The following is a 14,123-nucleotide window of genomic DNA, read 5'->3' on the forward strand; positions in this document are numbered from 1 at the left end:
TAACCCTAACCCTAACCCTAACCCTAACCCTAACCCTAACCCTAACCCTAACCCTAACCCTAACCCTAACCCTAACCCTAACCCTAACCCTAACCCTAACCCTAACCCTAACCCTAACCCTAACCCTAACCCTAACCCTAACCCTAGCCCTAACCCTAACCCTAACCCTAGCCCTAACCCTAACCCTAACCCTAACCCTAACCCTAACCCTAACCCTAACCCTAGCCAGCCGAACGCGATTCAATCAAAAGGACGCGTAACGCGAGAGAGCCGTAACGCTGCTACTCCGTACAACGCGCTATGTCAGCCGGTTACAAGGTGAAATCGGAACAAGGACACGTTCGTTCCGTTCTGGCTGGGCAAAGAGCGTGCCGCCGAGCTCGGATGCACTACTTGGCACAAAACTAGAGGTCCGGACGCCTCGCCGAGTCATTGGGTTGTGCATGGATATACACGATAGATAAAGGGGAGGCGCTTCCGGAATCTGTCTCGACTACCTACGTTGCCTCCACCATCCTCCCCACTGCCATAAATCGCCTCAGCCCATGCACAGGCAGATCCACGGCGCAATTCTTTGCGACTACAGATCGGTGCTGCTACGACGCTACGCTGGCACCTCTGCTCAACACAGACAAGCTCACTGGAGGTTTCGTGAAAAATCATGCCTCCCGTCCACGTCTTTGCGCGGTGGCGGCCCTTAGCAGAGTCTGCGGCTGCTCACGGAGAAATCAGTCGCAGGGCGCTTCGGGACGGCGGATCGCTATTCTCCGTCTCGGTCAGCCAGCAAACGCCTGAAGAAACGCGCCCTTGGACGAGTTCGGCAGCATTCCGCAACATATTCGAGCCGGAGGACGACAACTACGCGGTGTATACAGCCGTTGTGGCGCCCGTCATTCCCAGTGTTTTGGGCGGCGAAGATTGCACCTTCTTCGCATACGGTCATTCTGGCAGCGGAAAGACGCATACTATCTTGGGGTACGAATTTGAGGATGATCGGCAATTGGGAATCTGTCTGCTCGCAGCGAAACACCTCTTTGACGTGCTGCATCGCCTCAACCAGGAAATCCCTAAGGAGCAAGCCATGTGCATCGGGTTCAGCGTATTTGAGCTACGCAGAAATACCGCTTTCGATCTTCTCAACCATCGTAGTCCATGTCACATCAGGGAGGGACCCGATGGCAAAGTCCATATTCGCGGAGAGACCGAGATTCTGGAAGGCGGCAAGGTCAGGGTTCGCCCTATTGTTCAGCGAATGTGTCCCCAGTATAAGGACTTCCGATCTGAACTGGAACTGGCTCTCCAGCAGCGAGCAACAGGCTCCTCAAGCATTCACGACCAAAGTTCCAGGACGCATGCCGTGCTGCAGCTCGAGGTTGTCAGTCAAGTCTTGATCGACGCCCGAAAGCAAGTGGTCGAATGCCAGGCTGAGCTCGTACCGGTGGGCAAGCGTGCTATCGATGTCCTCATCGAAGAAGAGAGCAGAGCATGCGTACGGACCCCAGACGGCCGTTTTGCACCCAATCCTGACTATCAGAAAGACCAAGCTCGTATCAACGCCATCCAGGCGGAAAAGGCACAATTCGAGGCCAAAGTTGCAGCTGCGGAACAAAGGGTCAAGTCCATCCTCGAGTCGAGTGTGACTCCAGCTCTTGGAGCCAAACTGGTATTTGTGGATCTGGCCGGTGCAGAGTACTATAAGGAATCTGGAGCTCGTCCTCTGGGAAAGAACCGGACCTCCCAAGAACTACAAGAAGGACGACAGATCAACAGCGACCTACTCGCTCTAAAGGAGGTCATGCAGGCCTGGTCACAAGGCTCAAAAAGAATTCCCTTCCGCTCATCAACACTCACAATGGTGCTGCGGGAGCATTTTGCGGCAACCAACACGGGCCCTTCCACGATTATTGCCACGCTTTCGCCTGCATCCGATCATTTCGCAGCCACTTTGAATTCCCTGAAGTACGCTAGCCTTGTCGGATCTGCCAGTTCCAGATAGGATGCGGTGACAGATCACAATACGTAAGGGCGCACTGTTCAGGTTGCAGTAAATCGCTTTTTGCTTTGTAGGAATAGATGCCACAAGAATCCACGGCGACGTGAATGTCCATGTTGGTGTCGAAGGGGGCGTTGCGCGGCAAGACGAGAAAAGAGATCAATGACGATCGTGAAGAGGAAAATGCTGATCTAGATGTACTGCAGTATATGTATCGGCTTAACCCTCGGCAGTGTTCAGCCCGGGCAAGGAAAAGTGCCGAGCTCCGACTGCTTCTCGCCGCGTGGACAGGGTCTTCGCTCACCGCGATCTCTAGCCGAGAAATAAAGTGCCCAACATGTGCTGGTTATCAGCCTAGACCAAAGCGGGTTCAGCCCTTTAAGAAAATGCAAACTCAGCTGAGCCTAAGGCCATCCACACGTGCCCGTCGACTGTTATGTTTTCTTCCACCCCCTAACACAAGTTTACGCCGAAGAACCCTGATCTGAAGGAGAAGGAGAAGGAGAAGGAGAAGGAGGGCCAGTTACAGAAGCGAATCATTCCGACGACGTTTGGGCAGATCGAGGAGATTGCGCCCAGCGGTATTGATGCCGGCAAACAGATAAATACGGCAAAAGCCCGAGGGGGGCTGCAGAAGAGACCGCGAAGTGACTGTGACTCTAGTGATGGCACCGGCAAGAAAGCACTTTGCCAAACGCATCGCAATTGTAATTTTGTTGAAAAATGATTGCTTGCATCGCATGTTATATTCATATCGTTATCTACATTAGGATCAACGAGCGTTCTAAATCTCGATTTTGCGAGGGAGGAAAAGTTGAGGGTGAGCTTTCTCATGCGAAATTGGCACCCTGCTCGCCAAACTCGAACTGCTTCTGTGACGTGTAGTGGTCTGCCTCGCGCTTGACAAAAGTGATGAGGACAAAGGAGAGGATGGCGAGAACTTCGGGGATGTAATCGAGTCCAACTTTTGGCCATAGACTGACACCGATGAAAGGTACCTGATACGTGTGCCAAGTAGTGTACGCGACACGAACAGCCATGAAAACGAGCGCCAAGAAGACACGAACGAGGATCTGCCTGTCGCTACCGATGGTTTTAGGGAAAAGCGTCGCGGTGTAAGCGAAGAGGACGAGTGTGATGGCGCAGTAGATGATATCGCCAATGTGTGCCTTGCTGTTGAGCTTGGCGGTGTTGTGCTGGCCATCAAAAACGTCGCTGCTTTTCGAGTAGCCGGTGATCAACAAGACGAGGGCACCGATGTTCACAAGGTGGAGGATGCGAAGGGCCCACGGCCTTTTGTAACCCTTGGCGGTGGCATCGCCGAGGCCATGTGCGCGTGCGTGAGTGATTGCAAGGAAAGAGAGAGCGCTGGTGACCAAGAAAGAGTATCCGATCCCGTGAAGAATGTAGCCCCACTCGACCATATTGACACTCGAGTAATGCTTGTAGTATTGGTCGGTCAACATGATGTTGGATGCCAGACGGCCTTTTGACAGTCAAACAATGCCGCAACAAGTTGAAGAAGAAGAACCTTGGGTCAGCAACGTAACATTGAGTCTGGCTGAACGCGTAAAGAGGTGCTTACAAGCGGAGAAGAGGACGAGAGAGAAGAAGCCGGCGGCCTTGGAGAAACCGTTCCGAAGACCGCAGATGAGCGTGAGGATGAAGGTGAACACATAGACTCCGATAAAAATCTCGTCAACAAGGACCGAGTTGGGCAGTGTCATCTTCGGGAACAGTGTTACAGGATCAGGTGACCCGATGTGGTGAGCAGTAGGGGTTTCTGAGACTGCGTTTCGTCGTGGAAGTATACGTTGAAGACGTAAAGGAAGACGAGGGAATGAATCTTGCGAACGACTCTGGTTGGAAAGCGACTTTTTATGTAGAACCACTTTGATGGCAAAGAAGACGTGATTTCAAGAGATCAAAATAGCAGGATGGATGCAAAGTGATGCGACTGTTGCAATGCACTAGACGTCATTCACTCTGGGTCTTTCGACTCTGTCCGAACATAGATAGAGAGAATGTAGATAGAGACACCGGATGCATACAGCATGCCCTGTTCCGCAGCGTTCGATGTTAGGCGCAAGGCTGCGCAGCAGAGACACTGTGTGCTTGCAGTTCTGAGTCCCGCTTTCCGACTTGCGAGACTTGGTGCACACAGCCTCTTCGGTCTGTCATATTCTTGCATCATGCCGACGGCACATAGGCTGAGAAGCCATGCCGCATGTGCGGGATAGGGATGTGTCGAAGGCTTTTGATCTGGGCTAAAACAGACGGACATGCCAAGTTCTCGCACAATGCTTTTGAAGCCAAATCCTCACAATGGTGTTGCAGCAAGTTTCGGCGTCGTGTCTTGTAGGTGTCGGAAGCGAGGGGAATGATTGCATGCATGAAAGAACGCTAAGTTGAGACAGCCGAAGGCTGTGGCTCGATTGAGCTTCCATTGAAGGGCTATAGATCCGGGACACGGGATCTGAAGTATCGATAATACTGAGTAGTAGTAGAAAGGCAGGGAGTCTGAAGATGATATGCGCATGAATACAGGACTGCAACGTGAGTCGATGATTGGTGGTCTGTTGGTGGCAGTCCAGTAGCGCGAAAAGCTTAATCGTGACCGTGGTCGGAGCAAAATCGGTTCCCTACTCGGTGTCCAGTTCGGTACCGATCTCGGCACCCAATAAATCATCCATTCGCCACTGTCGTTGCGTGGTGCCTCAGCCGTTCGGAACGCCTTGTTCATCAGCTCCACACGTTGCTGCAGCTTGATTGACCCATAGTTGTTACATCTTCTTTATGGGGAGGCTCAGAGAGGTGACGCCTTATCTGGGATCGTTGATGGCGTTCAATCGACCCTACTGAAGTCCATTTCAAAGTGAGATTACGCCGATTACCCTCTACGCTACTGAGCCCGGCGAGCTATTCAGCGTGGCTTCTCACCCTGTGGAAATTCGTCGACCAGTCTACATGGCGGCGGATCGCCCTGAACTAGAATGGTCAAACGTTGAAAGCGTGTTGCTGCTTAAATTTGCAAGCTTCTGAGTTCTGTATGGAACGGATGCATTTTAGCCGGGCCAGGCTATCTACAAGTGATGCGGAGGGTCTGATGTAGAGGAGTATCTTTTCTTCATTGAATGTATTTGAATGCAACGATGCGTCACCTCACTGCTAAGGCTGGTAGGGAGCGACGATGAGGTAGAACCGAGGCTTCTTCTTGTTTTTCTTCTCCTCCTCCTTCTTCTTCTTCTTCTCGGCCTTCCGCTCCTTCTTTCGCTCATCGCGCTCCTTCTTCTTTTCCTTGCGTGTCTTTTCGTGGTGTGTGCTCTCGTCGCTGCTGCCATCCTCGCTGTCGTTGCTGTGCGCATCGATCTCGGTGGGGTTAGGATGGTTGGAACCAGGAACCTGATCGCCAGGTGCGCGAGCCGTCATCCTGCCCTCGGTGTCTCGCACATATACGTCGAGCCCGCGGGGCAGGAAGAAGTTCTGCTCCCACATCTCGACTGTCTCTGTGATAACGGGCTCCTTGCCACGTTTCATACGCTTCTGAAGTGCTTTGGTAACAAGAAAACCGGTGGCACCAAGATGCGCGGTGACGGGAGCAAAGTTCGAAATTACTTGCTGTGCACCTGTCATCCGCCCGGCAACCGAGAGATCCTCCAGAAATCGGCACCAGTCTGCGGCGGAAACATCGTGATTTGCAAGAATGCGACCAGGGTACAGTGGCTTGAATCCGTCGGCGAGCTGTTCTCCAGACGCTGGGAGCGAGAACGGCTGGAAGGCAGCGTAGCTCCATCCTTGCTGTGGAGGACGTCCGAAGCTCGGTGCAGGCTTGCTCCAAACATCACCGGGCGAGCGAGAGAAACGTTGCTTGACTCTGAGCATAAGCTTTTGCTCGGGGAATCCGGTGAGCTCCAGATCAGAGGGCGAAGCGCGCCAGTCCTTAGAGTGGGCGTAAGGACTCCCGTATTCAGCCAATGCCCAACCGTGTGGATCGGCCGCCTTGTCAACCTGGTTGGCCTGACCGCCCTGAGCCTGCTGCTGCGACGGCGGCTGTGAAGGACTTCCTGGCGATGCATGTGCCTGCTGCTGAGGAGGATAGTAGCTGTCGTTGCGAGGCTGCGACTGTTGCGGTTGCTGGAACTGCTGATACTGTGGATACTGCTGCGGCCCCTGCTGCTGTGGGTAGGGTTGTTGCGCAGGCAGCGAGAACTGGTGATGCATCGAAGGAGGATAGCCTGGGTAGCCACTGCTTGGAGGATGCTGCTGCTGTTGTGGCGGGTAGTATGGGGGCTGTGCGCCAAAGGCGTTGGGAGCACCTTGAGGGTACTCGATTGGTTGCGACATCTTGCCTGGAACAAACGATATCGAGTTTATGTGTGCTTGCGATCACGATTGAGACTTGCGAAAGTATGGGGTGCTCGGATGCTTGAAATGGATGGCGGAGTGGGGCAAAAGTGGATCAGAGCGTCGTCCCAATGTGGGCATATATGTAGAAAACATAGTAAGAGCAAAACATTCGTCGGTTGCACACCTAGTGGACCCTTCATGCCAGACGTGAGACTCGAGGTGAGAGGAGCGGTGCGTATACAAGAATCTCGTCATAGAACTACAGGCTGCCACCCGACAGGTGGGTTGGGTCTGAGACAGGTCGGGTCTTATTCGGTACCGTGGCCGGCAGTTTGATTGATCTTAGCGCTATCTTGCAGTTACACTGTATGCATCTGCATTGTTCGACTCGAGCCGTTAAGCGAAGAAGACGGCGGAATCTGTTTTCGGCACGCGTCTTCTGTTTTTCAAGGGGTCTCGGAGCTCTCGTATAAGCGAGCTTCTTACAAGGGTACCGTGCACGAACTCAGGTTAGCCGAAGTCAGTTGCGGTGCAGCATTTCAAAGGTGCGGCCGTTAAGTTTAAGACGCTGACGCCACCTTCCACAGTCTATCCGCCGCGATTGAATTTTGCTGTTGCTGCATTGATCCCTCAACTTTTGTCCCACTACCTGCCGATATGTTTGTACTGTATTACGCAAGCCATGCACGCAGTGTCTTAGAGGTTTTGTTGCAGGGCACCCTTCGCATTACGCATATCTACTGCGTCCCTTCGCATTACGCATATCTACTGCGTTCCATAACTCCTGGGTCGGTCGTGTATTCATTGCGATTGCTTGTCGGTCGCACCAGCAGTCAACTGCATCATCAACCTTATCGAATCGCTTTGTTCTACGTTGTTACAGCTCGTGTGACTAACCACCGGTGTGTGCGCTTCCAGTTTCGCCAAGCGCCAATGACGTAGGCTATCCTTGTTGTTGAGCACAGACTGTTAGCACTGTAAGATTCTCGCCTGGATTGCCCTGTCTCAGGGACATAGCCCTCCTGTAGATCCTGTAGATCCTGGGGAGTCCAGCTGTTGCCGCATCCTTTTACCGCACCGTCCAATTACTGAGAGACACCGGCGGAGGCCGTGGTGGGTAAGCGAGCCAGCAACGGACAACCGGACCTTTGAGCAATACCAACTTACGCTTCGCCGTACGCCGTTTTGCAGGTGTGTGTAGGTTTCGCCACCGTGCCCAAGTTGTCTGCATCCTGCCAAATCGGGCCCTCTAGCTTCTACATACGGCGGACGATTAACATTTCCTATGGTTTAATTACAACACATATAAGTTTGCTGCTTGACCTTTCTTTTCCTTAGATATGCGCATAGCCAAGTTGCACCCGTCATTCCACCATCTGTTATAACCCTCTCGCAAAGCCCTTCTTCATCGGTTCGGGAAGTCGTCGTGAGCATGCTACCTTGTCTACCGTGCCTGTTTCCAGCGGTTCTTGGAATCCTTACAATGTGCAATGTGGCGTGTGCTGCTGCTAGTTGCGGCTTCTATGAAAGCCAATTCCGTATATCTAGCGATCTTTACTTGTCTCGTCGACCGCAAGTCGCCCATCTGACTCTCCTGCGCTCTCCCGCCACATGCAATTACCATGATGGGCACCTCGAGCACTATAGTGCATGGCCATCTCAGCGATCTCAAGTTGCGCAACGCTACTGTCGCTTGTCCTTACCTAGCCTCCTCTTCCAGTTCGTCCGCTGGACATCAGAGCAAGGACAGCAATGCCAAATTTGATAGGTTCCCTGGCTTGGGCTATAAGCTGACTCCTACTGAGGAGCGGCTGCGTGCCAAGCGTAATTGGGGCTTCCTCGAGAAGGCATATGATAACACCAAAGTGATGGGACTCACCACCCATTTCGTCACTATCACCATGGCCATCCTCTTTAACAAGTCTTGGCTGGCCAAGCCAGTTTACGATTGGCTCAACACTTACGATCGGTTTACCATCCACACGGTCCATACTTGGATCCTGACATCGTTCAGTCAAATGACACTGGTAGCGATCTTTGCCTTCTGCGACTTGACTGGTCGACCTTCGTGGCTGGCAAAGTACCGCATCCAGCCGCACAAGCCGCCAACGCTGGACCAGTACAAGAAACTGATCCCAGTGATCCTCTTTAATCTCTTCGTAGTCAACACCATCTCGAACCTCATCTACTTCCCTCTTGCGGAATGGAGAGGAATTCAGACCACCTACGAGACGCTGCCTTCTGGCAAATTGCTTGTGGGTCAGTGGCTCGTCTGTCTCTTGGCCGAGGAGATTGGCTTCTACGCTGTCCATCGAGCACTTCACCACCCACGTATCTACAAGCACATCCATAAGAAGCATCACGAGTTCACTGCACCCATCGCAGGCGCCTCTACATACGCACATCCCCTCGAACACTACTTTAGCAACCTTCTGCCCATCTTGATCGGCCTTCTCATCACGCGATCGCATCTCAGTGTTCAGTACCTTTTCTTCCATGGTTTGATGATTGGCTCTCACGTTCAGCACAGCGGATACAATAGTAAGTTTCATCTCCTGCTTTCCATCATGCAATCCAAGGCAGCCTCACTGACTTTCTGTATGCTCACGGTTCCGACAGTTCCTTTCTTGACCTGCGCACTGGTGCACGACTGGCACCACTACTTTTACACCGAGAACTACGGCCCAGTAGGCTTGCTCGATGCCATCTTTAAGACGAACAAAGTCTTTAAGGCGTGGACCAGTGAGACTGTCTCTGCTTTCGAAGGTGACCGCGTCCGGGCCAGGCAGGCGGCTCTCGAGAAACTCGCGCAGATCGAGGCCGAATACGAGGACAGCAAATAGATGCGGATCAAATGGGTTTGGGTTTCCTTGTCCTTAGCACGCCCTTTTATTAGCACGCCTTGTCCTTAGCACGAATGCCCAATCCACCATGAAGCAAAACTTTCCCGATCCGTTCACCCAGATAGTGTGGAAGCATCATGGCTTTTGGAACAATTACAGTACACATACAGTAAGATCAACAAAAAAGGATGTCGTTTATTGTATCCAAAAATATGATGTATTCCATGTCCGAGTCGTTTGGTCTCCTCTCCCTTACTGAGTGGCCATATCGTACAGCATGTGAACCACAGCTGGTGCATCAATGGAGCGCAGCATGGCTTGACAGCAAGGAAAAGGTTGAAAAGACAGCTCGAGACGACACCACAGAGGGCTAAGACAGGGCAGGAACCTCAGCGAATTCACGCGGCGTCGTCAATTCCGAGTGTCGAGTAAGGTAACTCAGCTCGTCATTTAGCACGGTCTGTCTCGTCGCAACCTCAAGCATCAAGACAGTGCATCTGGTTTTGGTGACATTGCCTATCGTCGGCGCAACTACAAGTCAAGGCTGCGATGTCAGCCTAAACTGATTGACTGAGCAATTGGCGGAGAAAGAAGCAAGTCAAAATTGTGGGCGGCGCATACCGACTTTTCATAGTCCTTGCGGTTCTTGCTTCGGGGTGAGCTTGACATGCACACCGAGTCTTACCTGCTGCAGTCCCGTTACTCAATCACTCTATCTAAGTACCCTTTCCCCCAACTAATGCCATTACTGGCTCGCTCCGCCTCACATAGAGACGGGCAAAAGCCACTTCGCTATGCGCCGAAACGGATTTCGTCTGGTTGCTGTTGGGATTGAACTTGAAGTGCTTGTAAGTGCAAACGATGCCTCCCGCCCCGCCTCTGAGCACGTGTGGAACTGGGGTATAAGGACAAAGAGATCTCGGCATCGGCACCCGTCAACCTCAACCATCGCACCGTCTTTCTGCTCCTTGAAGTGCAAGAAAAGCCTTTCATACTCTAGACCTTCACTTACGGCTCACGGCGTCAAGTGCTTTCCAATAACCGCCATGACACAGCATGAACATGTTCTCATGGTGTGCTGGCCCGCCGTCGGTCATGCTCGACCCATGCTGGACTATGCGGCCGCCCTTCTCAACAAGAACCCGGCGCTTACGATCACATTTGTTTGCAGCAAGATGCAAATTGCCCTCCTTCAGCGATTAGCCATCTCGGAACATTTGAGCTCTGAGCGCTTCGGCAAGAGATTGCGCCTGTTTGGAACAGGTGCTCAGGCTAAAGAAGTGCTTGAAGAGTTTAGCAAGCGGGAATGTGCCAAAAACGCATCATCTTCCAAACCAACAAACGATCCTTCGGATGATCGCCCAGAGCCCGAGGTTATTCTCACGATGCAAGCTGCAACGCTCGTTCGTGAGCAGTTCGCTCAAATCTTCCCCACGATCCTTGCCAATCACGACCTTTTCGACAAGGAGGATGGCAGTCTGCTGCTTCCAGCCTGCCTCGCTGGTAGTCCTAGCTCGATCATCGTCAACTGGATGCTCCCAGGAATGGTCGACATCGTTCGCAAGCATAGCGCTAGCCTCAAAATGGTCACCTTTTTCGATAACGCTTCAACCTTCGTCCTGCGTATGTTGGGTCCCAGGTCGATGGGTGGCTTTGGTAGTATCGAAACGCTCTGGAACCAGTATTGCAATAGCAATCCGGAGGTTGACCGCAGCAACGGTGTTCTCAAAGAAAAGCTGCTTGGAAGGAGGTGGGCTGGCGGATTCAAGATCCCAGGAAGCCGCATGAGCACGATCGAAGAGGCCGAGAATGCCGCTCTCGCAAAGGATTGGCTTCTCAGCTTGCCACTCACCCCTTCGCTCATCGAGATCCAGAAGCTAGTAGACGCAAGTCACACAATCCTGATCAACACTCACCTCGCTGTCGAACGACGAGAGTTGGATTACCTCCGCCTTGTGCTTCCTTTCAAGACCATTGGTATCGTCGGCCCGGTCATGTTCTCAGGCTTTGTCCAAAAAGGCGAGGAAATTGCAGCAAAGCTTCTCAACGAGAAACACGAAGCAAGTAACGGTCATTTTGTCCCCGACACCCCGCCCAGGACCCCTCCTTGGTCCCCAAAGATGGAAGAGGACAAAGAGATCGGAGATAGCAAGGCTCAGAGTGCCAATGACGTTTCCAGCTTCCTGGCCTCTTCCCCGGCTAGCTCGGTCGTGTACATCTCTTTCGGTACCATGTTCCGCCCTCAGCCTGCCCAGCTTGTCGAGATGCTCGAGACGTTTGTCAGCGAGACGCGTCTGAACCCGGACTTCCGCTTGCTTTTCACTTTTGGCGGCAGCAAGGATCTCGTGTCCTCTTGTCCTCCCGCGTTCTCTCCCCGAGTATCGGCGCTCGAGACTCAACTGCTGGCGTCTGGAAAGGCAATGCTCACGAACTGGGTAGATCAGCATCTTGTGTTGCAGCACCCGGCAGTCGGATGGTTCCTCAGTCACGGAGGCTGGAATAGCTGCCAAGAGGCCATGCTTGCCGGTAAGCCGTTGCTTGTTTTACCCTTCTTTGGAGACCAGCTCTACAACGCCCACCTTCTCGAGAGTGCTTCGGTCGCATTCCGAATCAAGACGGGTGCCAAGATGGACATCGCAGATTTCGTCAAAACCTTCGAGGAAGGAATCGCCTGCTGCCGTCGTACAAGCGAGGTCGGTGCAAGGCTCACCCGCCAAGCAAAGCTGCTCAGGGAACGGTTGAGACAGGAGAGAGCACGCGGCGAAGTGCTTTTCCTCTAATTCAGGCCAGCCGATGCAGCCATCTTTGTTCATAGTTCGTTTTTTCTGCACATGTAAAGCGATCTCATCCGAATTAGCACCTCATATCAGTAGTGTGCAGGAGCATTGCCTCCAAATTGACAAAAATTGATAGATTAGTATGAAGCTGTCGGCCTCGTTCGTGATGAATCAGTTAGTGGCCGCTTCTGCTGCTTTCTATTGGTTCCCGTACAGTTCAGGAAAGCCATCTTCACCCTAGTGATGAGAAGAAGAAGTGCAAGAGACCGGGTCTGTGGCTACGATTGGTCCAGATTGCAACGTTGGTACCCTTGAAATTCAACCAGTGCATGCATCGTGTGCATGTTGCATATCGAGCTTTCCCTCTGGACTGCGTCTGGAGCGCTCGACGCTCGGTTGAAGCTAGCCATCCTCTGGGAGGAAGATGTGAGATTGTGGCCTGACCCAGGGCTAGGCTTCTGTACTTTGTCTCGCACTTGAAGACTGAGCCGAGGGACAACTGAGTCGGTCTGCTTTTCCGAAGGTGTCGTGGCGCGCCACATCTGGCGACTAAGGCTCATTATCAGGCAGCAGAGACACTGTGTGGTAGAAGAAGTATATCAGGAGCCTATGAATAGCCTATCCAGCATTCTACTCCTTTGGCAATCCGAAATAGCTGCTTCGAGCTCACGTTCTGATGTGAAGACTTGTAGAAACGATCCTCGCAAACATCTTCCCAGTATAGGCAACACTTGCTTACTCCGAGCATCACTTCATAGCTTAGGCTGCGGACCTGGCCGGCAAATGCAAGCCCCACCTTTCGGCCAACTCTAGAAGGTCGATTCTCATCATCGTGCCAGCCATGACGTTAGATGAAGGCATAGAGCCTCCGTTAGCAAAGCTGTTGCCGCACTTGGGGGCAGCCGATCCTTTCTATTGGAACAAAGCTAGCAGCATTGGCTCCATCTGGCCTTCGAGTGCTTACCTCGCTCACCCTTTGTCTTGGGCACACCAGAATGTTGGTGCCTCAAGCAACACATCCTTGTCACAAGTAGGTTACGTGCCGCCAAGATCACCAAAACCGCCAAATCACTCCGTATCCACTCGACCACAAAACCCTTTGGAGGCTTCGAACCAGACCACAAGAGCAAGCACTCCTATCGTGACTCGAGAACATCAAGCGCAACCGTTCCAGGAAGACTTATCACTTCGTCAGAGTTTTCGTCGGCAGCGCCGTAATGCGGTTGACACTCTGCCACCCGTGGTGCAGACCGGAATCCTGTACCTTCTTGCTTCAGCCTCATCTTGTTCCATGGGTATATGCAGCTCCGGGGTGGACGGCCAAGGAGCCGCATGCGTATGCACCTCGCAAGACCCTCTGCCTCAAGTGCCAGAGTCTAGCCTGTATGCTGCACTTGGGTCGTGGAAGTTCGATACAAGTGGTCCCAAGCCGGCAAAACGAGGCAGCGACGCATCCGTGGTCGATCCTTCCTCTGTCAAAACGAGAAGGAGAAAGTTGAGAAAACGGCCGTTAAAAGAGGTGGATCACAGTCTAGACGAGCAAGAAAACGCAAAAGAACAAGACGCAAGGCAGCATGAAGCAACACCGAACGCACGAAAAGTATCTCTCCCGTTTTCGAGATCAGAGAGCTTGATACGACCAACCATGGACGATATTCAACTGGGTAGGAACCGCACTCGCATCAACAGCGGAAAGACTTACACCGTCACTGGGAAGATTGAGTTGCGACAACGCCGCCGCTGGGGTGCCGCGATCGAAGAGGTACGAGTGATTCCGTATCCTCAGTATCCTCTCCAGTTTGCAGCAGCAGTGCGGAATTCAGGCCCACTAGCCTCAAATGGTCCACACAGCAAGGTGGAAGAGACCAGGTGCGAATTTGGGTCGGACCTTTACACTCCCCGCTTCGTTCGTCGAAGTTGCCAAGGGGAAGCCGGATCGTTTCGAATGGGATTCTGCAGTCTTTGTTCTCCGTCCGAACTGGAAGTCGAGTGTGGTGGCTGGTACTCTCTCAAGAGAAGCCAATACCTCTACCATCTTCAGTTTGAGCACGGCATCTCTAGTATATCCCGTCGTCCCTTCTCACCACCAGTAGAGATGCGAGTCTGGAATGACGACGACGAAGCTACGGACGGACTATGCGGAGTTTGTGGTCAGTGGGTCGC

At 52.7% G+C, this 14,123-nt stretch overlaps 5 protein-coding genes across 5 annotated transcripts; 3 read left to right on the plus strand and 2 right to left on the minus strand.

Annotated features, from left to right (window-relative positions):
• Positions 1 to 661: 661 nt before the first annotated feature.
• EX895_002621 (uncharacterized protein) lies at positions 662 to 1,996 on the plus strand (the record flags this gene model as incomplete). The annotated part of the gene is made up of 1 exon (XM_029883219.1): positions 662 to 1,996. The coding sequence occupies one exon, from the start codon at positions 662 to 664 to the stop codon at positions 1,994 to 1,996; it is 1,335 nt and encodes a 444-aa protein (XP_029740254.1).
• Positions 1,997 to 2,823: 827 nt separating this feature from the next.
• On the minus strand, positions 2,824 to 3,720 carry EX895_002622 (uncharacterized protein; the record flags this gene model as incomplete). The annotated part of the gene is made up of 2 exons (XM_029883220.1): positions 2,824 to 3,479; positions 3,579 to 3,720. 2 exons carry the CDS (start codon positions 3,718 to 3,720, stop codon positions 2,824 to 2,826), a joined length of 798 nt encoding a protein of 265 aa, XP_029740255.1.
• A 1,441-nt stretch (positions 3,721 to 5,161) lies between these two features.
• On the minus strand, positions 5,162 to 6,337 carry EX895_002623 (uncharacterized protein; the record flags this gene model as incomplete). Its single annotated transcript, XM_029883221.1, has 1 exon — positions 5,162 to 6,337. The coding sequence occupies one exon, from the start codon at positions 6,335 to 6,337 to the stop codon at positions 5,162 to 5,164; it is 1,176 nt and encodes a 391-aa protein (XP_029740256.1).
• Positions 6,338 to 7,962: 1,625 nt separating this feature from the next.
• EX895_002624 (uncharacterized protein) lies at positions 7,963 to 9,183 on the plus strand (the record flags this gene model as incomplete). Its single annotated transcript, XM_029883222.1, has 2 exons — positions 7,963 to 8,881; positions 8,960 to 9,183. 2 exons carry the CDS (start codon positions 7,963 to 7,965, stop codon positions 9,181 to 9,183), a joined length of 1,143 nt encoding a protein of 380 aa, XP_029740257.1.
• Positions 9,184 to 10,229: 1,046 nt separating this feature from the next.
• Positions 10,230 to 11,963, plus strand: EX895_002625 (uncharacterized protein; the record flags this gene model as incomplete). Its single annotated transcript, XM_029883223.1, has 1 exon — positions 10,230 to 11,963. The coding sequence occupies one exon, from the start codon at positions 10,230 to 10,232 to the stop codon at positions 11,961 to 11,963; it is 1,734 nt and encodes a 577-aa protein (XP_029740258.1).
• Between the last annotated feature and the right edge of the window lie 2,160 nt (positions 11,964 to 14,123).

Source organism: Sporisorium graminicola, chromosome SGRAM_16, assembly GCF_005498985.1.
Source record: "Sporisorium graminicola strain CBS 10092 chromosome SGRAM_16, whole genome shotgun sequence".
Taxonomy (NCBI): Eukaryota; Fungi; Basidiomycota; class Ustilaginomycetes; order Ustilaginales; family Ustilaginaceae; genus Sporisorium; species Sporisorium graminicola.